At 45.2% G+C, this 26,149-nt stretch overlaps 3 protein-coding genes and 2 pseudogenes across 3 annotated transcripts; 2 read left to right on the top strand and 3 right to left on the bottom strand.

The window, feature by feature from the left end:
• Positions 1-2,437: 2,437 nt before the first annotated feature.
• LOC136528470 (acyl-CoA-binding domain-containing protein 2-like) lies at positions 2,438-5,061 on the bottom strand (annotated as a pseudogene).
• A 2,398-nt stretch (positions 5,062-7,459) lies between these two features.
• On the bottom strand, positions 7,460-10,346 carry LOC136529122 (superoxide dismutase [Fe] 1, chloroplastic-like; annotated as a pseudogene).
• Positions 10,347-12,357: 2,011 nt separating this feature from the next.
• Positions 12,358-15,615, top strand: LOC136525284 (protein CYCLOPS-like). Its single transcript, XM_066518286.1, is given in 12 exon segments — positions 12,358-12,549; positions 12,790-12,836; positions 13,197-13,337; positions 13,453-13,501; positions 13,596-13,648; positions 13,735-14,375; positions 14,554-14,600; positions 14,682-14,727; positions 14,962-15,010; positions 15,108-15,134; positions 15,136-15,234; positions 15,339-15,615. Coding segments are annotated over 12 exon segments (1,512 nt in total). The 3' UTR covers positions 15,460-15,615.
• Positions 15,616-16,169: 554 nt separating this feature from the next.
• On the bottom strand, positions 16,170-17,148 carry LOC136529698 (uncharacterized). Its single transcript, XM_066522771.1, has one exon. It carries the CDS (start codon positions 17,063-17,065, stop codon positions 16,502-16,504), a length of 564 nt encoding a protein of 187 aa, XP_066378868.1. The 5' UTR covers positions 17,066-17,148; the 3' UTR covers positions 16,170-16,501.
• A 2,514-nt stretch (positions 17,149-19,662) lies between these two features.
• LOC136525415 (uncharacterized) lies at positions 19,663-23,462 on the top strand. Its single transcript, XM_066518409.1, has 2 exons — positions 19,663-19,888; positions 22,930-23,462. Exons 1-2 carry the CDS (start codon positions 19,663-19,665, stop codon positions 23,460-23,462), a joined length of 759 nt encoding a protein of 252 aa, XP_066374506.1.
• Positions 23,463-26,149: the final 2,687 nt, after the last annotated feature.

Raw genomic sequence — 26,149 nt, 5'->3', positions numbered from 1 at the left:
GCCTCTTGACATTCACAACAAAAAAAAAGCCTCTTGCCCATTGGGCCTCTTGTCTTGAAAGTGGATGTTTGAGCCCTACTCCTTAGGACATTCCACTAGTTGATTTTGTTTGAGGCACATTGAGGTTTTGTAGTTTGTCCCTAGGACTATCATATAATACAGTTGAGTTATAAAAAAACATTTTGACCTTCTCCTTTTGGTCCACCTGTCATACTCCGTTCCATTTACATTACAACAAAAATCTCGTCTACTTGGGCTTGTTTCTGAACTCTTGTATTTTAGGATAAAGTGAGAATAAAAATGGTAACCGAATAAAGTGAACACAGAAATTAAAAAAACTAGAGTGAAGACAATCAATTTTTGTTTTTGTTTACATTCCATAATACTATTTCTGTATTTGTTTCTGTCAATATCATATTTGATTTTGTTTTTGAGAAAAAAATGTGAAACCAGAAATAGTTTAGGCTTTGGGAGACAAACCTGAGTCTGCGGGTAGGCTTTGAGATGATAAGTGCCGGCTTGGGGAGAAAAAGGAAAGAAAAATGAGAAAGGCATAATGGTCTTTTTAACCGGTCTCCAAAATGTTTGTTTTCTTCAGTACCTAGCAAAATCTACGGGTGGGTGTTAGAGACAAACTGTTGTATCAGGTGTTATCTAATTCATATTCTAGTACTGTAATAATGGAGCTAACTTAGCCCAGTGGCCAGTAGCCAATTTCTGTTATTTATGTCATTACTTATTTCAACCAGTATCATGAAGCACTCTTTTTTTTCCCCAATGGGTATTGCTGTGGCCTCACCTCGTGTATGAATGTGAATATTTTTCAGGTTTGCAGAAAATGTGGCTTGTTAGGCTACTACAATCATAAACTGAAGACATCATACTGTTCAATGTGCAAAAATGGGAAAATATGGCCAAGATGAGGCTGCCATATGCTTGCAAGCTTTTGTTCCAGGTACTGCATAAGAGTGTAATGTATTGCTTTAATCATAGAACCTGATTTATTTTGGCCCTGCAATGTAATTGTTTTTCTAAGACTTCTTAACTGCCACAAAATTTGGGAACAGTTTTTTCAGGTACAGTACCCATCTGGTATATGTGCTAGAATTTTTGTTAAGATTAATTTCTCTTATACAAACTACTCTGTTTAGTTCCCAAAATGTAGGTTGTTTTAGTCTTTTCTCTAAATGAAACCATCCTAGAACTTCCTTTGAGCCTTTACTTCGTTGCCACCTTGATATTATGCTACTACTCACATATGAAGTGCAGCGATGCCATTTGATCTACCATTTTTAAGCCTTGTGCACAAGTCTAAAGTGATATATTTGGAATTTGACTGATTGCATGCATAGCATTTTTTTTGGCGGATTTTTTAGACAAATACATGTTAGAGCTATTGTACTTTTGTTAATGGTGATGCTGGAGCTCTTTATCACCTGGCCTATTTCTCTTTATAAATCTGCCTGCAGAAAATTGCACAATCCACTTAACCAAAATGAACTATCCTGTGGTATCGGTCCCATTCCCTAAATGATAAATCTCATTTCTTGGTAGGGGGAAGCAAAGTCATACTATGAGGAATTTTGTCAGCATTACCTTAACTAATTCTGCTAGTACATGTAGGGTTCCTGTGTAACATTATAGTTATATATGCCATGCTTGATTGTTCATAAACCAAGTTACCATGCATTTGATTTCATTATGTTCACTTGTTTGATTTTCTATTTCAGGAATTGCATGCAATGAATGTTGTTCCACGCTTGAAGTTAACTGAAGTATAATACACGATAGATGCTGGAACTGGACCAGAACATTGCTATCCAAAACAAAATACCGGGCAAGTGGCCGATTTGAACTGTCAAACAAAGCATGGCCTAAGTGTAGAAATAGTTCACCCAACCTTTCATCCCATGGATCGCTTTCCAAACTGGTAACTGTATTGAAAAAATGGGTTTAAAAATCCATGAAGATTTTCTCTCTTTTTTTAACGAAAATCATGGAGATTTTCTCTGCCCGTAGAGTAGATGCAACAACTTTCAGGTAAGGAGTATTGCTTTCCTCAAAAAAAAAAAAAAAAAAAAAAGGTAATGAGTATTGCTAAGTTGCACGCCATAAGCATACTGTACTGTGGCATGTAACTGATTTAGACAGCAAGGATGTTCCAATTCTGCTGCAAATGGATTCGAAACCTGAACCACAAGATTGGTAGGTAATTCAGTGCGGTACAACACCTGTTGAGCTAGTCTAGACTCTGAACTTGTCACCTAGCAACAACTGGTAGATAAGAAACACACAGTACATGAGCACAAGCATCTGAAATAGAACACTGCAGATGTCCCCAAACTAAAATGCCGCCTTGTTGGAAGATATAGCACAAGCTGCGCAAGTCATGGCCAGGATTCAGGAACATGTGCCCAACAAACTTTTGAGGAGATGGTAATTTGACAGAGATATCCAGTTTGTTTTCACAAGAGTTTACAGCCTTAAACGATGATGAGTATCCATGGAGACGGAACAGTTACATGTATGGCCACAGAAGCCGTCTGAAACATAACAGTGACAAGATTTATTGACGACATACAGCATGACTATATACGCAACTATGGATCATGGTGTTTTAATAGCCTAGGAAGTGGATGCTGCGGCCTCCTCCAGCAGCTGCTTCACTTTGGTGATGTAGTCTGTCATTGCTTCATCCTTGGATTTCCCAGTTTTGACAACAATTGCAAGGATGCATAATGGTCAATTGGGAGTTTGTTTAGTGAGAGATTGCACATTTGGAACGGGTCTGAACAAACCTTCAACAGCCTTCCAAGCATCCCATTTGGCTCTCTTTCAGGCTGAAAATGCCAGAACGCCCTAACAGACAAAAGAGGAATGTTCAGTATGGAATTGTTACTAGCCAAAAAGCAAATTCAGCTTGCTTCGGAAAGGTTTGGAATACAGATGTGTGCCTTCATGTTCATAACACTCATAGAAGTAGTAGTACCCTTTTCTCCCTGGGGAAAAAAAAGGCTAACCCGAATCTGACCACCTGATCTTTTCGAAAGAAAAAAAAAGGTAATCTGAAGAATACGGTATTTGAGGAAGCAGCTTGTAGGGAAAGAGAGATGCACAATAGCTTGCAAACTAAGTCACCATACATTTGGGAATTGTAAATATATGGAATCTCGCTTTGTATATAATAAGGAATCGAACCATTGCACACATTAACAATTAATCAAAAGGTTGCTTGGAATGCTAGTTACTCCTGTATTAAAAAAAAAGGGCATACCCAGTGCAGAGAGCTCCCGCTCTGTGCGGGGTCTGGGGAAGGGTGTTAGTGGCAAGCCTTACCCTCGCCTGTGCAATGCGAGGAGACCGCGACTCGAACCCGGGACCTTCCGGTCACAGGCGGTAAGACTCTGCCGCTTGCACCAGGCCCGCCCTTCTACTCTTGTATTCAAGAAAAATCAAAATGTTTTCCTGCAATTCCGAAGTGACAACTGATTTTCTGCACCATATGTCGAAATCTGAAATTCTGTTTGGTGCGCTCCATCTATACTGACAAGGTGTTCCATAAAAACATGAGGCCCCAGGAATCCAAAAGCTCACACGCACGAGCGCCCCACAAGCATGAAATCCATGGCAAAATCAAGCACATCACAAGGCAAACAAGCCTGCTGTGCTGTCATTAGAATCAATACTCTTCTGTCTTGATTCGCCACAGAAAACCATGAGCATGTATTGCCAGCCTAGGCAGGACAAACTTGCATTGCGAGCAGACGAAATTAAAGCTTGTAGCATCCGAGCAGTACGAGATTCGATCGACAAGATTAAAAAAAAAACAGATACATACCGGTGTTGACGACGCCGACGGTGGCCTGCTTGTAGAGCCTGTAGAGGATGAGCTAGTTCTCGTTCGTCATCGTGTCAGGCAAGGTCTTGGCCTTCTCGGCGTGCTCCTCAAACTCCTCCTGCCAAAATCAAAGAGAAGGTTAAGCCAAAATCAAAGAGAAGGTTAACGAACCAAGGAATCTATTTCGTCACCAGGGATGGCTTTGCCAGCAGTGCCGGCACTGTGCTAGCTTGCATAAGCTGGGGACAAACCGATCCACCAATCACCACAGATAGCTCTGCAAGTGGTAAGTGGTAAGTACTGTGCTACTTGCTTCTTCGGCACGATCACGAAAAAAAAATACAGTACAGTGCTACTTCTATTTTGCAACGATTTCAGAGCTACAGAGTGTTGCTAATAACTTGCACGCCATAATAATAAGCAGACGATAGTCACAAAACTCAGAACACACTTTATTTGTAGGTAAAATAAAAATAAAATAGGTTAGGTGAGGTCCGTATAATAACTAGTTAACGAAGACAGCAAGGCAGCACTGCTGTCTCATTGGCTCTGAAACCTGAACCACAGAATCCATCAGCGACGACGCTAGCGGTTCACCTAATCCAGACTCTGAACTTGTTGCCACCAAGCAACAACTGAACCGGCCGGCAAGATCACAACCACACAGCAGCTGAAATCACAAGCAACCAACTACTTCACCAGCGAAGCCGGTGGTCCCAAATCGACCTCTCAACACTGCAGGTTTTGCTCCACAACCCAAACACATCTCTTCTTCGAAGACGCAAATACAATACAGAGCGGCGAGGATCCGTACCTGCAGACCCATGGCGACGAGACGGCGGCGCTGCTCATGGGATGCCTCGGCTCGTTCTTGGCGGTCGATTGCGTCCAGGGGACTGGGCGGGGAGGTCCAAGCCGGCTGCTCCGCTTCTGACTTGTTTGAGCTTGTTTCCTGGACGGCGGCACGCGAGCGCACGCCCCTCGTGTTGGTTCGTGCGTGCCGATCGACAACTCCTTGCGTCTTTTTGCGCTTTGTTTCTTGGACTTGGATTTTATCAAGAGGCTGAGGTTGCACTCCGAGTTCTCCAAGGCTTTTCCTTTTCTTTTTTAAAAATGCAGACGTTTATATACATGCATGTTATTCCTCGTCATATTCATAATAAACAATTAAACATATGCACTATTGATACATCAATCTTTTATCACCAAAAGAACAATACCACTAGGTTTGATAATAATTTTTTCCGAAAACATAAGTATCTATATGTAGGGAAGCCGAGAACTTAAATCACGTTGAGAGATTCCACCAAAATTGGGCATTGGATTGGAGAGGCCGTCCCAAATGATGTTGTAGCCGGTCTATTCTAGTCTTTTGGAGGTGCTTATATGGGTAAGAAATGTACGTGTACGTAAGCTTCTACGTTTCGCATAAAAAAGAGCATTGGTTTACAGAGTTTTCTTGGTCGAATCGAATTTACATAAATTTATTCGTTCCCAAGGTTGGACTGGATATTCTAAGCATGTACGAGTCTAAGCCAGATACTTCCACCATGTTTGCTTGAGCAATTTTTCAATCATGGAACGGTGTTTTTCTTTCACAATATTTTAGCATAAGCATCAGCATAAGTTAAATTTCAACATAAGCGAACAGGGTGTTCGTAGTTACCCGATTTTTTTTATTACAAGAACCGGTATTTTTTTTATACTACAAAGGGGCTGTTTGGCTGGTTATAAAAAAACACTGCAGCGGCTGAAAGTTACTGTTCACGGCTGAATTTATGAGAGAAAAACACTGTTCCGGCTGAAAAAAGAAGCGGATAAGCCGGGTTTCATGTCAGCCGAACAAGGCCAAAAACCAGTATTACTAGTTGTTAGCCATGCGAGTAAGCCCCCACCAGGTAAAGATGCGAGTTTCCTTCTATTAGGCCCAGGTTGGCCAAGTTATTTATTAGGGTCTGCGTTCCTCTGGAGAAAGACTAGCGCCCATATGTCCGGACGCTCGCGCCTACTGCCTGCCCATGCGCCTGACGTCCTCCATCTGCATGCGGCAGTAAACGACGTAGGCGACGCACTTCCCTAGATGCATACGGCCATCAGAAGGGACGTGTGCACCGCGCCTCCACCTCCCACTTTGTCTCGGTGGGGCCCACAGCGCATGCATGCAGCTCCTGCCCGCCCGCCTGTTGTCGCCGCGCGCTACTGCTGCGCCTGCTACTGCGGTACCCATGCGCCTGTGCATGCATGTGGGGGCCGCCACGCCCACTTCGCTTCCCGCACGCATGTGGGGATCGCTGCACCCGACGGGACCACCTCCGTCTGCGCCCACTTCCTGCGCCTGGTCATGCAACACTTGCAACACAAAGCATTTGCTACGTCCGAAACAAATAAAACATTTACAAAGATACGCTTGCAACATATGTGTGGCCGCTACAACATATGCAACATATAGATAAAACACTTGCAACATACGTTTAAAATAGCTAAAACATTTGAAAACATGCAATGGCAATATACGTATATAGCCAGTGCAACATCTGGATAAAACACTTGCAACATACGTTTGAAACTGCCGAACCATTTGAAACATACGCCAACAACATACTTGTATAGTCATTGTAATATATACAACATTCAGATGAAACACATGCAACATTTAGATGAAAACATACATCTAAAACGCATAAAACATATGGAGCTAGATGCCATGGATTGATGAAAAAAATTGAGCCAACACTCAGCTGCCATGCAGATATGGGCCCGCACTCCTCTCACAAACATGCAAGCGGCTTGGCCAGTTCTACAACTGGCTAAGCGCCTAAGCCGGTCGGCCAAAGCAGCAATGTGGTAGGGGAAAATAGGCCTGGCAAGGGCAGGCACGGCAGAGAGGCCTGCGACCCTAGGCGCGCGCGGCTAGGGGCCTGGCGATGGACCCGATCGAGTGCCGCACGCGCTCCTAGGGTGCGGACCCCACTGTAACTACGCACCCCTTTTTTATTGGTCGTAACGCGCGCGGGGTGGGTCCGTCCTCAACCAAGCTTTACCGTTTGAGAAATATATGTATGGCAAAGGTAGTTACCGAGAGGTTGTATTTGATCAAAGTCACAACCAAACGAAGTAGTAAGGCTGTCTCCAACAGGAGATCCATTGTGGAACCCAAACCTAAAATAGGTCTTCAACACAATAGCTATAGTCTCCAACATAGTATCTATATGGAAGACCCATTTTTGACGCCAGGAGAGGCATAACCTAAATCTGAGTATCCTCTCTCCTGGAGACCCATTTGCAAAAAAGGTTGTCTTTTTTGTCTTGTTGTTGGAGAAGACCAGAAATAGGTATTGAACCCTTTGTCAGTAACGCTACCCAAAGGACGAATGGATCTTGTATTTTGGGTCGCGGTTGTTGGAGACAGTATAAGGGTTTATAAGATCAATTTGTGGGCGTTGCTGCAAAACTGATCATGCAAAGGCGCTTCTATGGCCTCACATTCTGTTCATGACGCCGTGGCTTAACAAGAATCTTGTTTGATTTGCACACAGTAAATGAGTAGAGTGATTCTGTTTATGTGTGTGTTATATCACTGGACAAGAGTAGCAAGCACACAGAGAGAGACTCCCACAGCATAACATAGGCCGTATATATAAATGAAGTGAAATAAAAACAGAGCTGGTCAAGTTCCTTAACAAATGGGTACATTCTCACAGGTTGATCATCACTGGAAGGGGCCTCTCCAAAACGAACAAGACTGATAAGGGACAACATATATTTAACTTTCCCTTGTTGCACCCTGCAGCCTTGGTTCGTCGACCAATGCTTCACAAGTCAGAATACACAAGCATGTCTTCCATTCTCACTCACATCCCACAAGGAATAGCGAGCAAATCGAATTCTGGACGCCTGGCGAGTTTCTGTCTATTCTACATTTCTACCTCTACCCTAATCTATCAAAACTTATCCCAACCCCTTCACAGTAATGAGGGTATGCAGCCTCAACAGACCAATAGACCATGCAAGCTCTCAAGAGTCAAGACTGTCGGGCCTGTTCGGCTGCAATAAAAAGCAGCTGCTGCAGCCACCTGCAGCTGCTGGAGCAGTATTTTTGTGAGAGAGCCTGCAGCAGCAACAGCCGCTTTTTACCACAGATGAGGGGGCCTGATGCACCTCATTTCACCAGCTGCGTTGTCATGCCTCCACAGGACTGCTCCTGGCGACTTCTTGGTCTCCTTGCCTCCCTGTCACCGCCTTGCCGAGTGCGAGGCCTACCTCGACTCTGCCCATTCACCTGAGCTAAATGCTGCTTCCATAGAATTCTCCTGCGGAGATGCTCATCTCTTTCTACTGCCCGTACAACGGCTTTCGTGAGCCTCGACTCGACTATTTCCCACGACACAAGATTCTCTAGAATCGCAGAAACATAATCAGCCCTTCGATCCTGTAAGAATGAAATGGAAGCTAAACACGTCAGAGAAAATGTGCTATTTAACTGCTGGCAAACTACAAGGATCATTCTCCATCTAACCTCATAATCCAGGTAATATGCATGCTGTTCCCAGAGGTGAAGAGTATTGTTAGTAAAGATGCATTTTTAGGGAAAAGGAAAGGAAAAATACATTTGCGAAAACTGTACCTCCCAAACATCAATCGCAAGGAGTGGCTGCCAAAGAAATAGATTCATGAGACTCCTGTGGATACATGAACTCATGGTGATATAAAGGGGGGAAAAGTTGTGGAGTTGATACTCACAGAGTGGCCCCAGACAAGAGGGTTGATGGCATTTGGAGTCTTTGAGATGACCAGCCTACCATAATTGTCTGATGGGATTGGGCTTCTTGATTTCACATAAGGCAAACCGCTTCCTTTGTCTACAAGCAGTAAAAGAAAAGATTTATGTTCATCTGACCATCATGTGCAAGTTACATATTAGAAGAGTGAAGGTAAGAAGCATGGTCGTCAGCATCACTTACAGGAAAGCCAAACCCATCCAGAACCAAACTGAGTTAGTGCAGCATCCATGAATTGGCGGATCATACCCTCATAGGAGCCAAAGTCTCTATTAATAAACTTCAGAAGCCGTTCTGGTGGCTTGCCCCCACCGCCAGGTTTCATGGATCGCCAATAGAAATCATGGTTCCATACCTAAATACATGGCCTAGAATTAGCCACTTGAAGCATACACAAGTAACCACAAATGCCCCGCACACAATGGCCAATGGTACCTGTGCAGCATGGAAGAAGGGGGGATGGGGCTCCTCCCTGCCCTCATTGAAGGAGGCGAGCATCATCTGCCCCAGTGACATGCCTTCCCACTCACTACCACCGATCATGCCATTGAGCTGGTCCACGTGAATCTGCTGATGAACTCCCCAGTGCTGCTCCACCGTCTTCTTGCTTATGTATGGCTCCAGAGCATCCTACATTACCATCCCGTCTATCTGTCATTCCATTCGCTACTAATCTTAGCAAATCAGCGCTGAGTACATACCAAAGGATAAGGAATTGGCTGCTGCTTTATCCACTCAAAATCCTCAGGCAGCGAAGAATCCAGTTCATCTTCGGTATCAACATCAGCGTCAATGGCATCATCAGCTGCAGCTTCAAGGTCTGCTTCGTCGTCAGTAGCATCACCATCGACACTGTCATCCTCGGTCACCACATCCACCTCATTGGCGCAATGAAATTTTGGGCAATTCCGTCCCCTCATCCTCTGTCCCTGACCAAAAGCATTCGCTGTATCACATCAAACTCAGCCTTGAAATCAAGTCGGAGAGGCCTCCTTGACAAAAGAAAAATGGTACAACTGACATGAAGATAGTGCTTCAGGTCCTTATTTTTACAGCTAAAGATGGCCGTACTCTTCTGAGATTTTTAAGAAAAAATGTAAAAAGACGTTGTAGATAACCTACTGGCTACTGCTTGGTATTGGAGATGGTTCAACAAGAGGTCAAAACATGACCTGTTATTGCACTAGAAAATAATCTCAAAAATAAAGTAAATGTTGTTGGCTTGTTGCACAGACGAACACAAGAACCACTTCCCAGTTCCCAGTGTCAACCGGGCCAATAACCGACCACAGGCTACATACAGCTCATAATAGCGCACAGATAACCAAACAAAGACAAGAATACCTCCCAATTCGAGCTACCAACTAATGAATGGCAAGGGGAGGAAGGAGGGACGGGGGAAAATACTCACCTCGGTGCCTCCTCTCCGCAGGATGACGAGACGGCGGCCAAGCCGCCGGGAGTCGCCGGCGGCGCGCAGGGAGCAGGATGCGACGAGACCGAGAGAGATGCCGCCCCCCACTGCCACTGCCACCAGCGCGGTGGACGCCATGGACGCGCTGCGCTTGGGGGACGGACGGGGAAGCCTTCCCTACTTCGGTTGCGAGCGAGGCAAGACGAGAAGTGGCGGACGGAGGGGATAAGCGCGGCCGCGGAGGGGATTGCCTTGTGGGCTCAAACGGACCGGGGATTTGGGCCCCACTTTAGTTTCTCGGCCCATTCGTGACCCATATTTCATCCAGCAGCCCATGTGAATGCTGTAAGGCGTAGTATGTTTCTACGTGGGCCAGCTGCAAGGCCCATAAGTGCAACCGTCGCGTGAAGGCGTGGTTGCGAAACTACGCTTTCTTCGATAAGCTGAAAGACTGAACCTGAACGACTCTTGAAGCAGTGAAGACAGCAAAAACCTGCACTGCACTGTGCATATATTTGTAAATTTGTAAGAAGCATCTCCGGATCCTTCCTTCGAATATTCATATGATATGAACACCCAATCATGAACCGCGTTTGTTAGAAAACGTACTAAAAATATCTTTTTTATTTGTCCGGAATAATGCAGGCAGGCACGCGCATCGACACCTCAGTGTCAGCCGGTCAGGGACACTGTTAAAGAAATGCGGGCCTCTGATCTGAGGTCAGACGACGGGTGCGGTCGCCATCACCGGGGGCCGATGGCGCTTCCGCGTGCGTGCCGGCAGTAGAATCCGTCCTTGCGCCTGTGCCGCCGGGTGCGGCTTGCCGCAATGGACAACAGCTATGCTGCTCCGTCTCTGCAAGATTAGTACAGTTTGGTGTAGAATACTTGCTGTGTGATCGTAGCTGATGCTGACAGACCACCTAATCCGTGGTGTTTATTGTTGTACACAAGCAGCCAGGGATGTATCTGGACGGACAGTCGAGGGAGGGAGATCTTGCATTGGTTGATTGTCCTGGTCAAACCTCACGGGATCTTTGTTTCTGTAAATAGAAGTTGGATAGGAAAGACAAAGGTCTGTGTCAGTGAAAATCATATGCAAATTCATGTGAATTCATTCATCAATACTAGACCCCCCTTCAGTAGATTCAGGAAAGGTAGAAAAGTACAGTTCTTTGCTTTCTTACCTAAACCAGTAAATCTGTCTTTGGCTGCTTGCTGCAGATAGAGGAGCATGTGGCAACAATTTTTTTACCAAAAAAAATGTTATTACAATGAAAAAAAATCCGGTTTGGAGATTTCCAGCTCTGTGTTTCAGTTACAGAAGAAAATCAAACAGGAGCCATTGTCAGAATCGGCAGAAGCTTCCAAAGCAAAGCTTTTTTGCTGCAAAAACTATATCAACAATTAAACATGACGAGAGGAGCCAGTTTACCTTACCAGTAATAAAAGAAATGATCTGGTGAGAAGTTCATGTCAGGGAGGCTCCAAACCGGCACTTTTGAGCCTTCCGTCAGTATGTATTGTATATGATTCAAACATGTCGCTGTAATGCCGAGTAAGCCTATGGGCACTTAGACTGGCCATCCACTTCCTCCAATTGCTGCATTATATTATCTTAATACCCATATCATAGATACTGTCAGTGTCAACACCTAGGACCAAGTTGCTACAGATTAATCCTTGAATTAGGAATTCTGAAGCAGATAAAACAAAACCGATGCAAACAGTTCAAACATTTGATGTTTCTGTGTAAACATAGAACATAGCAAAGAGAAATCTAGAGCAGCTGCCAGAAACATTTGTCCAATCTTTGTGTTGCATTTTTTTTCAGACCATCTACAGAAGATGTCAGCATAAGGAGATGTGTAATTCAAGCAGTGTACTGCTTTTCTGTTCATACGTATACGTAATATAGACCGCGTGTGCGTGCTCGTTCATTGGTGCGAAAGTGGCCAAATTCTTCATAGGCCGATTTTTCCACTGATGAGACAAAATGAGGAGAACGGAATCTTTGCCTCCAATGAAGGGGAAGATACCTGCCATCACTTTGTTTAGTCCCAACTAGTGCCACACTCAACTAGTACATGTCTTCTGTGCTTGAACTCTTCTGCCAAGCACCATTTTATAAGATTAATTGGTGTTTTAGGTGGGATTCTATTTTATATTATCTAATTTGTATCGTTGCTTCTGTTGATTGAATTTCAAGTGATTGCCCTTAGTGACCCTACTACTGCAATACTACTAAAGACAGCTTTTCGCGACTCCTGTTATCAATCTGGTCAGTTGTTGCGCCAGGAGAGGGGAGGTTGAGTTGAGAGGGGTTCATGGAGATGGAGGGGAGGGGCCTGTCTGATTTGTTCAGGAACACCAGCGAGGAGATCTTCCTCAAGGCAGTGATGGAGAAAATGGGAGTGGCAGCAGCGCCAAGCATGGAGATGCTGGGGTTCAAGAACATGTCGCAAGGTCTCAGAGAAGATAGCGAGGAATTGTTCAACAGCTGGCTTATGAATGGAGAGGCAAGAATTCTGAAATTTTCCTGTCATTTCTTCTCTCTCTGAACATGAAGATGAAATCGTTCATGGTTCAGAAGATATGGCCCCTTTTGCTGGGGATCACTCACTTCTTCTATCATTTCAGAAAGTACATAGAGGATGTTCCATAAGCTATATGAACATGAATACTAAAGTGGCACTTAATATGTTGGTTAATCTCTTACTCGGAATCTATCACCTAAATGTATGGCTTCTTATTTGCAGATCCCAGGATTTGGTTCAGTGAACAATCGCCCTCGACAGCCATCTAGGTAAAATACTGGTAAATGATGCAGAGTTAACTAAATTTGCTAGGTCTGTAAATATACGCCAATGAAAGAAATTGTGTACTTAGGTGGAGAGAACACCTCAAAACAAAGATCAGTAATTTAATTGGAACTAATAATCTTAAAAAGGATATCTGAACTCATATGCCTCAGATACTAAATAGATCGTGTTACCAATTTTTTTCTAAAGAGAAAACCTCTGACTTTAAGAAAGCATATAAAGGTTCGCATATTACCCAATTAAAGGTTGGAAAAGCATGAAATGTCTACTCCTATTATGATCAATTCCTATGATTTGGTTAACTGTAACTCCTAATTCACAAGGTGTTGTCCGAAACTATGCAGGTTGTCATCAGAAGCTGCAGGCCTTCCGAATCAACAGCATGACATTGCTCAACAAAGTTTTATCACTGACAACTTGGTTCCACAGAATTTAGCAATTCCTTCAGTCGAATATCCAAATAACCACAACCAGCAATCGCTCAAGTAGTGTATTTATATGCCAACATCACCTTCCACAGTTTCTTAAAAATAAAATCACATTCTACTTTATGATCTATGTATTATAAGTTTTATTGATCTTGCTTTTTTGCCATAACAGAAATGCAGCAGAGAAGGGAATGAAAGCCAGTGACCTACTTCTAGCAAAAGTTAGTCATCTTCACAATCCAGTTGCTACCATATTCACAAATTTGTATATGAGTAAAAAAAAGCAGTAATTTTTCTAATTTTATCCATTTCTAGGCCTGGTTCCACAGCACTCAACCAATGACTAGAAGTTGTTCGTCAGAGTTAAGGCAGGACCTTCTGATTCCATGTGCACTATTACCTTCCCGCATGAAATATATGGTTCTTGCCTCAATTTTCTTGGTCATATTTACAGGAGGAGGTATGCTGCAATGCAAACTAATTTGGCACCAATAACTATAGGAAGCATTGAAGCAACTAACCAGTTAAAACAAGATTTTACAAACACATCAAACAGCACACCAATGAGCAACACACCTGTTCATACACCAAAGTTTGTATCTCCTTCAAGTTCATCAACATCCCCTCTGGATAATCCACATATGGCAGCACAAGATACTATTACCTCAGTGGTGACCATGCTCAAGGACACGCTTGAGCGCAAGAAGCTTGGTAGCCATGCTAACAAAGACACCTCAGTAGGCAATTCTTTTGGATTCTATGACACTCAGCGGTTTCAACAGAACATTCTTGGAGGAACAGATTTCTTTCCCATAGTGACAACTGCCCAAGTTCAGGATTCCCTGATGCTTCCCAAGGTTGAGAGGCCCATGGAACCAAACAATGGTAACTTCGTTGCTCCTGCAAACCAGGTTTGGTTTGGTGTAGCGTCTCAAGAGCCTTCGCACAGTGGATCCTCTACAGCTATGACCACTCATTCAGCTGGATTTGAAATGTGTGATGAGCTACCTCCTACAGGGCAAGCGATGTCTGTTTGTGAGAGCACTAGAAAAAATGCTGCAAATGGAACAACCGACTGCAAATCAAAAGGCAAAGGTATACTTCTATCAATACAGATGTCCTTGAGTTTAGCAAAACTTTACTTGGCCTGACACAAATACTTATGAGTCACAACATGGATGTGAGAATGCTTGATCTTTTCTCCTATAACGATGTCATTGTTATCATGCCATGAGAGAATAAAATTGTGTTTATATTTGTTCAAAATGTACAGAATACAGAGAGAGGGTACAAAAGGATACTTTGAAAGATGAGAGAAAGGTAAGTTTAACTCATACTTCTAAGCATCAAAAGTTCATTTTGTTGAATTATTTCAATATGGATCATTTTTCTCATTTGCAGAAAGCAGCCCTAACTCGAATGGGATCCATTTCATCAGAACAAGCAGGTATATCCAACAGATAACTTATTTTTAGGCACCAAATAATTGCTATATGGTCATTTCTCGAAATAATCACTCACCCTAAACACATGTTCATAAGATACTTGGGGGAACTTGAAATATATGAAATTGTCATGTACATATGTACTTGTGTCAAATGAGCATAGTCACTTAAAATATCATATACTACTGTGCAGTTTCTTCTTAATCACCAAACAATCTAATTAGTTAACTCTGCAGCTGATAATGGAGATCCTACAAAGAAGCGCAGGGTTGAGCGCTCACGTAAGTATGTGATGGTTTTCTCTTCTTTCAAAAATGGTCTTGAACAATGAGTTATAATTATCATACAGCATGTGATGTTCCATTACGTTCTTATGGTTCAGAATGGCAGAAGCAAAGGAAAGAAGTTCCACCAGTAATACCATCTGACATGCAAGCCGTACTTAAACGCTGCGAAACCCTAGAGAAGGAGGTCCGATCACTAAAACTTAACCTGTCTTTCATGAACAGGTGGGTACACTGCTGCAAGGACACTCTAATGCAAATTTTTGTCAAGCAATCATAAGCCACCTTTGTAAACCTATTTAATTAAATATTTATAAACATGATTACAGGAAAGATTCAGAACAGACCAAGCAGATCGAGGAGCTTCAGAAGCAAAACGAGGACTTGACGGAAGAGAAGGAGCGGCTGCTGGAAGAGATTGAAAGAATTGTCTCCGACCCCAACACATGAGCACCCAATCATTTTTGACCCTTTTCTCTATACTAATAGAATTAGACCTGAAATGGTCCTAGACACAAATACATACACAATCCAGCAGGGCAGCAAGAATTAAGTGCTAGCCTAAATGTACCATTCTTTCCTTCTTGTTACCACAAGTTTAACATATACCAATACCAAGAAGCAAAGGGATCAGAGATTTCAGTTTGCTTCCTATGACTTAAGCTGATTACAGCATGAAATGGAGCCCAAAAAAAAAAGTGGCAGCCTCTTGGGTATCAGAACAGGAACTACATTATTTCAAGGTTGATTCAGAGACAGAGTCCCTATATGGCTATATGATATCTTCGCCTGATCAAATGATATATTCATTAGAGCATAAAAAGACAGCAACACATATAACGAAGATATCAACAACTTTCATTTCAGGGTTGTTTTCATCATAACTCTAGTATTGCAGTATGTAATGCGCCTAAATGTCATAGTTATGTTACTGTAGCAAATTAGCGCTACAGCATGCGCGCATCTGCCCATATGCACATAAATGTATTTTCGTTTCATAGCTTCGTCGAATTACAAGATGGGAAAATGATTTCCAATTTACCAAGTGTGTGAAAGTTTCAGCTAAATAGCTAATGATTCAAACATGAGAAGTAGAACTAGACGCCACGTTAAGCAAGGCCTAACAATGCAGCATGATCATAAAATTCCATGGATTAATAGAGATAACCATCAATTCGATTCCATTTCATCACCATTCCAATCCAGCAGTTGCGACAACCACACATTACATTTTCAAGACTAGCAACCCACGATCGCCTGAAAAACAACCCAACAGATGAAGAACTAGAGCAGCACATACAGCGACCTCCGCTCAGTGCTTGTTCCCCGGCGAGGTCCTCCTAGCCCCAGCCACCGATGAGGGAGCCGCGGCCATTGCGGCAGCCTTCCTCCTTGGCGACGCCCTCGCCGGCGCCCCAGCAGCAGGTGCAGAAGCCTTCCTCTTCGGCGACGCCCTCGTCGTGGTGGCCGGTGCGGCAGCCTTCCTCTTTGGCTACGCCCTCGCCGGCGCCGCGGCACCCGCCTTCTCCTTCTCCAGCTGCTGCTCCACGGCGATGCGGTCGAACTCGTCGCTGAGCTTCCTCGCGCGCCTCTTCTTGGCGGCGGTGACGATGGCCGCGAGTGGCTCGTCCTCCTCCTCCTCCGACTCGTTGGACCCGTCGGAGTCCTCGTCGTCATCGACGAGCTCCCGCTTCATAGCCCGCTCCCGCGCCGCCACCTCCTCCTCGTCCTCCGAATCCCCATCGGAGGCGTCGTCGTCGGATCCGAGCGCGGCGAGCGAGGCGGGCATGTGGCCGACGGAGCGGGCCTTGGCCTTGGCCTTGGCCCTGGCGTCGCGGCGCGCGCTGCGGCGGAGCTTGTCGATGGAGCCCTCGATGCGGCCCTGCAGGCGGAGGCGCTTCACGCCGAAGCCGCCCATGGACCAGTGCGCCTCGCGCGCCCACTCGAGGAGCGGGTCGGTGACGGACGCCGGCGGGTCCACACGGTCGCCCGGGAAGAAGCGCGGCCTCGGCAGCCCGCTGCCGTAGAACCGGCCGGGTCCCAGCGCCACCACCATGGCGATCTCCTTCCTCTCGGTTGTGGATCTGTCGCTCTCGGGTAGATCTGTCACTCTCTGGATCTCGATAACTGCAAGCGTGGCGGGGTGTGGGGAGGAGAGAGGGATCGTGCGGGAGTTTATAGGAGGAGGGGAAGCCTGGCGGGAAGGATAGGCGAGTTTGGCGCCAAGAAAATGGCGGTAAAAGGCTCGGGTGGATCGAAATGGCCAAATGGGGATCGGGAGCGGGAGGGAAAGCCGCCGCCGCGTCGTTTGAATCGGAGGGAAATGGCGGGAGCCCACTGCTTCCCGCGCGGCGCTGACACCAGGGGCCCCACCGGCCCGCTGCGCTTCGGTTCACACGAACACACGGCCCAGTTGAAGAATGGAGACTAAGAGTTGACTTAGCTGTTTTATGGACCGGGCTAGTGGACTCGCTCGTCGACCTGTGGCTGGCTGACTAAGATATGGCCCATCTGTAGCCTCCTCAAGGGCTGAGAGAGGCTGGGCCAGCCTTAATATTTCGTTGGAAAAAAATCCACATTACCTCCTTAACTTATGTGAAAGTCTATTTTTCCTCCCTAAACTCTAAAACCGGGTAAACCACCTCCCTAAACTTTTAAAACCGTTCGTTTTACCTCCCTGACAGGTTATAAGCGGTTTTCAAAGACGATTTTGTCTTTTCCTTTTTTTTTACTAAATATATGCCCGTGCGTTGCACTGGGTCACGAATTTTTACCAGCACCTACGGCGACATATTTGATCATTTCATATAAAATAATAGATAGCTAATAAACAATTTTGCATTGGGATGTCCCAGGGGTGGATCTACAGGGTATGCCGGGTATGCACCGGCATACCCTGCGATCCCAGAAACTTTTACGGTATATATACGTGTATTTTTTAAATAAAAGAAAAGAAAAGAACACTTACATGGATGCCCAGCACCCAGCGGGCCACATGCAACGTGACCGCTCGCCCCTAGTGGGTGTGACCGTGACCACGTGACGGAGGCCCACGCGGCCCACGAGGCCATGCAGCCACAGCCACGGACACGTTCCCCTTCGGTCTTGTCGTACAGACGCGCACAACACATCGTCGGGCCGCCTAACCGCCGATGCCCTAATCCTCATCCTCGTCTGATCGTCCACACCGCCGCCGAAGGCCGCGTGCCACACGCCGGTATGAAACCTCATCGACTCCGTAGTTGCTACTCACTATCTTAGATTCGCTTAGGTGAGATTTATTTCTTTTTCTCTTCAAGTCTCTTCCACTCTTCGTCTTCTCATAGAAATTTTTTGTCTACTTAATTTCATTGCTATTTGCTAATATCATAAAATCATCACTCGCGCAGGTGCAATGAGATATTGGGGATTTCCCCCGACATCAGAGACAATTGAGACCGATATCATGTCAGTATTTGTCTAGTTGCATGTGAGAATTCGATTTGTATGAGAAGAATTTGTTTTAATTATTTGGCATTGTATTTTTGTAGAATCTGTACGGAGAGAGCAGGGACATTGCATCTCTTTTTCAGAAGGATGCATAAAGAAGGTGACGGCTACTGCTGTTTTAAATCCTTCATTTGATTGTGAGTCTCTTACTCTCTTTTATGCTTATATTTTAAAGTACCAATATGGTGTTTGAATTATTTATTATTTATATTGTAATGTGTGGATGTTTTTAACTTAATCTTTGAATTTAATATTTATCTTGTTATTTTTATTGCAAATGTTCCTAATTATATTAAAAATTCATCTGTTTTTCTTAAATACGTATAAGTATGCGTATCATTGTATTAGAAGGAAAAAAATTCAATTGTTACCGAATTGCCAGATGGCTTTACCGAATTTGTATATGAAAAATTTTGGGCGGCGAACTAGAATCCTAAATTCGCCACTGGGATGTCCTAATCTATTTTCAAATCTATTTAGGCCTTGTCTATTTTCTCTCTCAGTTATTTGAAGTGTAACTGTATTCTCTTCCTATTTATTCCCTACATCTGTTTTTTTAGTTATTTTTCATCTGGGTGCAGTGGTTGTGCTTGTCTCTCTGTTCAATAGGATTCGTTAGTGGACGTGGCCCTCCAAGTTTGCATGGACATGGCCTGGCATAGAGAGCAAGCAGAGAAAGATATCTCTTCCGGATATCTACTCCCGGGGACGCATACGCGGAGCTGCTAGGCGAGCCTGGCGGCGCCGCTGGAGCTGCGGAGGCGAGCCTGGCGACGCGGGAAGCAGGAACATGGCGAGCTGCGCGCTTGACCCTCCCGAGCACCGTGACCGCACGGCCAACCACCGACCGTCAACAAAGTCCGAGCACATCGTGGTGGCGTACTCATCGTGACTCAGTATTTGATATGGAATCGCGTCCTAATTCATTTTGAGATGGAAGCTCGGTTCGGAAAGGAAACAGGAGAGAGGAGAAATTGGAAATCTCGTCAAATTTGATCGAGTTGCCATCTAAAGTGGCGAACGACAAAAGGAAACGGGAGAGAGGAGACGCAAAAATCGGCACGCAAGATCTGGCAAGCTTGGTGACCTACGACTGCAGCACCAGGATCCGCCGGCGCCGCCGAGCCTCGCGAAACAGCAGCATCGAGCAGAGGAAGAAAAAGAATGCGGCCGAGCACCGAGCACCGAGCAGAGGAAGAGGACTCCTGCTCTCCAGCACCTTGGACGTGGACTGTGGGGGCATGCCGGCCGACCGGCGTCGGCGTCAGAGTGGGCAGTGCCGTGGGTGGGGTCGCGGAAGGGATGGCCGCGGAGGAGGGCGCCGCGTCGTCTTCGTCGCCGCAGCCTGCGACCGCGACAGAGACGAAGATTTATTTGAACGGGTTTTGCGGTCTCTAACCGGCCACAAACCAACCCGTAGCAGCCTTTAGATACGGTTTTACGTGGCCTGGTTTGATGGGTTACCGGACCATGGACTCGGACTCCGTAAACGTACGTGGGCGGAGGTGCGAGGCGATTGCAACGAGCGGAGCGATTATTAGGCGCTGACGATGACGTCGAGTATTTTTTTGTTAGGTGTAGAGATTTATTTCGGTTAAATCTTCGAAAAATCACAGTAAATCACATAAAAAATAATAAAATAAAAAATCCAAATTTTTTAGACTCCACATAAGTAATCTACACAGTCAACATATAATACGGCATGCTTTAGCACATTTTTTTTTTGTTGTAGCTTTACATCTGTGCTTCTCTATAATTAATTCATAGCTGCAGTTTCTATGGTTCAATTATGATGAAATTTTTATGATGAGCTAATTATTATATGCTTGAACTATAGTAAAAAATTCATACTCATTGGATCACGTATAACTTAGTTATAGATTACGTGATCCAATGAGTATGAAATTTTTAGTACAGTTTAAGCATAAAATAATTAGTCCACAATAACAATTTCATCATAATTAGACCATAGAAACTGCCGATATGAATTAATTATAGAAAAGAATAGATCTAAAGCTACAACAAAAAATTTATGCTAAAACATACCATACTATATATTCGCTGTGTAGGTCTAACAAAATTGGATTTTTTTATTTTATAATTTTTCTGTGATTTACTATGATTTTTCAAAGATTCAACAAAAAAAAAAGACAAAACCGTCTTTGAAAACCGTTTATAACTCGTCATGGAGGTAAAACGAACCGTTTTAAATGTTTAGGGAGGTGGTTTACCCAGTTTTAGAGTTCAGAGAGGAAAAATAGACTTTCACAAAAATTGATGGAGGTAACATGAACTTTTTTCTTATTTTATTTTATTTTATTTTATTCTTTTTCGTGCATTCTTGCGGGAGATGGTGTTTTGAATGAACCACTAATCACTGTGTCCGACCAGAATCGGACCCAAGTAACCGTTCGACCATCTTCCTCCGTATCGCGCTGCATATCTGGTTAGGGTAATTACACGAATGTTGGAGGTTGGTGTTTAGAAATATTATATATATATATTTCGTGGAGCGAGAGTTTTAGTTTGATATGGAACGAAAAGTTTAGAAAACCTAACTCCCACATATTTCTTTACGAGCCATTTGGATCTCTTCATTTCATAGGAACGAAGGAATTAGAATGTATTTAATGAATTAGGTTATTTGGCTTGAAATTGGAGATGCACCTGGACGTCCGAACGCTCCCGCCTATAACCGTTTTCTACGCCGTTTCGTGTGCCCACGCGGGTCCGCGCCATCCCCCTACGTCACTAGCATCGAGAAGAGGGGGAGGAACAGATGCCAACCGGAGCCGAGAGGAAGAGGAGACACCAAGGTGACGCGGTAGAAAGCGAGGAGACACCCGATCTACTTTTGAAACCTCCAGATGCAACACTTGCAACATATGTCTGAAGGCAGATGAAACACGTATAACATGCATCTGAAACACTTGCAAATAAACTTCAAAAACATTGTAAAACATACGTAATATCCAGATAAAACGCTTGCAACATATGTGTGAAACATTGCAACATCCAAATAAACACACTTGCAACATATATCTGAAAAAAATAGATAAAACATTAGGAATAGAAGCTTGCAACACACGTGTACAACCATTGCAACATATGCAACACCCCGATTCACTTTTGCAACATTAGTATGAAATACTTGCAACATACATTTGAAACACTTAAAACGTACGTTTGCAATAGGTGCTTTAGTGCAACATCTCCTTGCTGCTCGGGAGAATGGAGGCTCGTCGACGTGTGGAGTTCACGAGAGGCAACGACCTGGGGCAAGGAGCGGAGAAAATGGCGTCCACATCGAGTTCAAGGAGGCGACGGACTGATCTCTGAAGAAGGGCAGCCGGCGATCCTCAGTCCGACGGTCCGGGGCGCGGGAGAGCAAGCGTGACGGCGCGACAGGTGGGTGGAGAGGGCGATGCGATGCCAGGTCGGAGCAGCGAGGAGGCGGTGCGGGGCGCACGGGTGCGCTAGTAGCCGGCGGGGCTGCAGGCGACAGCGTGGCGCTGCGATCTGCACGCGAGGTGCGACACGGTGGGGAAGGAAGAGGGCCACGAGGCAGAAAAGACTATTTTTTTAGAAACTCCCGAGCAAACAGGAAGGGGTAGTTGGGCCAGCGTCATGGCCCACCAACGGAGCGTTCGGGTGGACGGACGCTCGTTTCCTAGCATTACCATTTGAGATTCCACGACTTTCCAAAATTCACATATAAGCATATCTCAAATCCATATGTGGAAGATGGAAATTGATTTTATAGATCATTATGCGTTGTTTCTACTCTGCAACTTGTAGCACGTTATTCAACTCATTTTGCCATAGTAGAAATGCAACATGTAAGCATCTCTCTTGCATAGCTAACAATAGCATATAAATATATTTCATATACAACCATATTAGCTTAATTAATATGTGTCTCAATTATAATTTATTAGAATGAATTTAATTCTAAAGATCAAATGGGGCCTTAGTGTAATTAAGTAGACTGGTGGAGGCATAGTATTGTCCCAAGAAAGCATGCGAACTCATAAAAAATGCTTGTCAATTCAAACATGCCCGTTGCATTGATTCAAGGGCGGAACGCGCTAAGGATAAATATTACGACAACAAATGCAGAAAAGATGACACATTGCTGACTGTAATGTATATATCTCTACTATAATGGACTAATCAAAATTATACTAGGTTTTTCTAAAAAAACGTCTTCCGCCGAGAGAGCCTTCAACAATTGTACATCTAGAAAAATACATATAAAAATTCGTCTATATTAAAATTAAGGACTAATAAAACATCCAAATCAAATCTAATGGCCACGGATTGATGTGTGATGCCTGGCTTCTCACGCGTCCGCACTCCGCCTCATCACGACCGCACCCCGCGCGCCCTCCAACACACGCACGCGCGGCTTCAAACGCGCTTCAACGCCAGAAACCCCGCCGCTGCCGCGACGGCCATCCTCCTCTGCTCCGTCGCGACTTACAGCACCCAGCGCGACATCTTCCGCCTCCGAGCGATCTCAGACGAGCCGCTCCGCCTCCGCCTCGACGTACAAGGACGAGCGCGACATCCTCCGCCTCCGAGCGACCTCATGCAGAGACGGGAAGACGCCCGGCACGCCACAATCCAGGGCCGGCGCGGCCATGCTCGGGCGGTGGCGGCGACCTCAGCCAAGCCGAGCGACCTACAGAGACGGGAAGACGCCTGGCACGCCACAATCCAAGGCCGGCGCGGCCATGCTCGGGCGGTGGCGGCGACCTCAGCCGAGCCGAGCGACCTACAGAGACGGGAAGACGTCCGGCACGCCGCGATCCCAGGACGGCGCGGCCACGTCCCTCCACGCTGCGCTGATCCCCGCGGCAGCAGATGATGCAACCACCACGCAAGATCCCCGTGGCAGCACGCGCCTCGATGGTCTCTTTGACTGTCACACCCCTGGCCGCGGCGGGTCACCGGCGACGTGAGCGGAACAGCGGGATTTGACGGAACCCTGGCGCCGGCGGGCAAGCCCCTGCCTTGGCGTCGTGTGTATTACTAAATGTCTGAATGAGCGTTCATACAGAGTAATGCAGGCACTTATGCTGCTTACAAATTCTGTCCAGTGGACCCAATTGGTCATACTCTACTATGAAAACGTAAAAGCAACAATGCGTAAATAGAACAGCTTGGCGCCTTCACGCTGGTGTGACACCTCCCCCGACGCGAGAATCAGCTTGTCCCCAAGCTGGAGCATCAGGAAAACGAGCTTTGACGACGTAGTAGTCTTCCCAGGTCGATGTTGATGCTGGTAGCCCTGTCCACTGAATCTTTACCTGAGGGACTGCAGCATTGCCCTTCTTCACCATGCGGCGCTCCAGGACGGCCCGAGGAACCGTTTGTGCAGCTTCGAGATCTGTGAGCACCGGTGTCGTGTCATAAACAGGGGAGTGATCCGGGGTGTAGGGCTTGAGCTGGGAGATGTGAAACACTGGATGGATATGGGAGTTCTCTGGCAGTTGTAGCTTGTAGGCAACTTGACCAATACGCTGAAGAATGGTATAAGGGCCATAGTACTTGTAAGCCAATTTTGGGAAGGGCCTGTTGGCCACAGATGATTGAGTATAGGGCTGTAGTTTCAGCAGGACCTGATCCCCCACCGTGAACTGAAAATCTGTTCTTTTAGTATCTGCAGTTTGTTTCGTCCTGTTTTGAGCCTTGGCTAGATGTTCTTGCAGGGACTGAAGATGGAACTTCCTGTTCTGAATGACCTCGGTAACCTCAGGAGTGGTGTCTGGTGTAAGAGTTGGTATGGCACCCAGATTAGCATCATAACCATAGAGGGCTTGGAAAGGTGTACAGCCTAGTGATGAGTGCAGTGAGGTGTTGTACCATAACTCTGCCAATGACAGCCAAGATTTCCATGTTGATGGGGAGTCATGAACTGCACATCTGAGATACATCTCAAGGCATTGGTTGACCCTCTCAGACTGCCCATCTGTTTGAGGGTGATACGCTGTACTGAGGTTGAGTTGAATCTTGTATTTGGTGAATAGTTGTTTCCAAAAGTTGTTTGTCAATCTGTCTACAATGACCAGTATGACACTGAAACCCTCTGATTTGGGGAGACCTTCTATGAAATCCATGGTGAGATCTTGCCAGACCCCTTTAGGTGTTGGTAATGGTTGGAGCAGGCCCATTGGATGCTGCAGGGAGTGTTTAGCATGTTGGCAGATGTTACACTGCTTGACAAAGTTTTCTACATTAGTTTTCATGCCCTTCCAGGAGAAATGCTTCTTCAGTCGGTAATAAGTTGCTGCTACTCCTGAATGTCCTCCAAGTGCACTGGAATGAGAGTGTGCAATTAGCTTTGTCTGCAGAGCTGAGTTATTACCTATCCAGACTTTGCCATTGTGCCAGATGAGACCTTTATCCAAACTATACCCTTGGTTGTCTGGACTGGTGATGGAGGCTTCTGAATGAGAGTTTGAGCATGGCTATCTGTGGCATAGGAATTGAGAACCTCCTGTACCCATGTTGGTTGCACTGTTGAAACAGCTTGTATGGCCATGAGATGGCCAACTCTGGATAAGGCATCTGCTGCTTGGTTGTCTTTTCCTTTTTTGTACACTATCCTGAAATTGAGGCCCATCATTCTTGTCATTGCCTTCCTCTGCATGTCAGAATGGAGGTTCTGGTCTTTGAGATAGGCTAAGGACTTGTGATCAGTTTGGATTGTGAACTCGCCTCTCTCTAGGTAGTGTCTCCACTTGTCGACAGCCATGATAAGGGCTAGGAATTCCTTTTCATATATGGAAAGGGCTTTGTGTTTTTCCCCCAGAGCTTTGCTCAGGTAGGCAACTGGTTGGCCCTTTTGCATAAGGACAGCCCCTATACCATCCATACATGCATCTGTTTCCACTGTAAAGGTTTCCTGGAAATTTGGTACTGCTAGTACCGGTGTTTCAGTCATTGCCTGTTTGAGAGCATGGAATGCTGACTGGGCTGCTGGATTCTAGGCAAATGACTTGAGTTTCAAGATTTGAGTCAGTGGTTTAGCCAGTGTACCATAACCTTTGACAAATCGTCTATAGTATCCTGTCAGACCCAGAAAGCCTCTCAATTCAGTCATTGTAGTTGGTGTTGGCCACTTGAGCATATCAGAGATTTTGCTAGGATCAGTGGACACTCTGCTAGCAGAAATGATGTGGCCTAGGTATTCCAATCTGTCCTGAGCAAAGGTACATTTGGACTGTTTGAGGTGTAGGTGATGCTTCCTTAGTGTTTGCAACACTTGCTCCAAGTGGTGAAGATGCAGGTCCATTGATGGGCTATATATCAAGATGTCATCCAGAAAGACCAATACAAATTTTCTGAGAAAAGGTTTCAATACTTCGTTCATGACACATTGGAAGGTTGCTGGAGCATTGGTTAAGCCAAAGGGCATGACCCTGAACTGGTAGTGCCCTTGATGTGTTTTGAATGCTGTCTTGTACTCATCTTCTGGGAGCATTCGAATTTGGTGATAGCCAGCCTTCATGTCTAACTTGGTGAACACTGTGGACCCTGAAAGTTCATCTAAGATCTCTTCAATCACTGGCATAGGGAATCTATTCTTGATAGTCATGTCATTGAGCTTCCTATAGTCAACACAAAATCGCCAAGTTCCATCCTT

Source organism: Miscanthus floridulus, chromosome 19 (genome assembly GCF_019320115.1).
Source record: "Miscanthus floridulus cultivar M001 chromosome 19, ASM1932011v1, whole genome shotgun sequence".
NCBI lineage: Eukaryota > Viridiplantae > Streptophyta > Magnoliopsida > Poales > Poaceae > Miscanthus > Miscanthus floridulus.
Note: the sequence above shows the minus strand (reverse complement) of the source record. Positions and strands in the feature narration are given on the sequence as shown.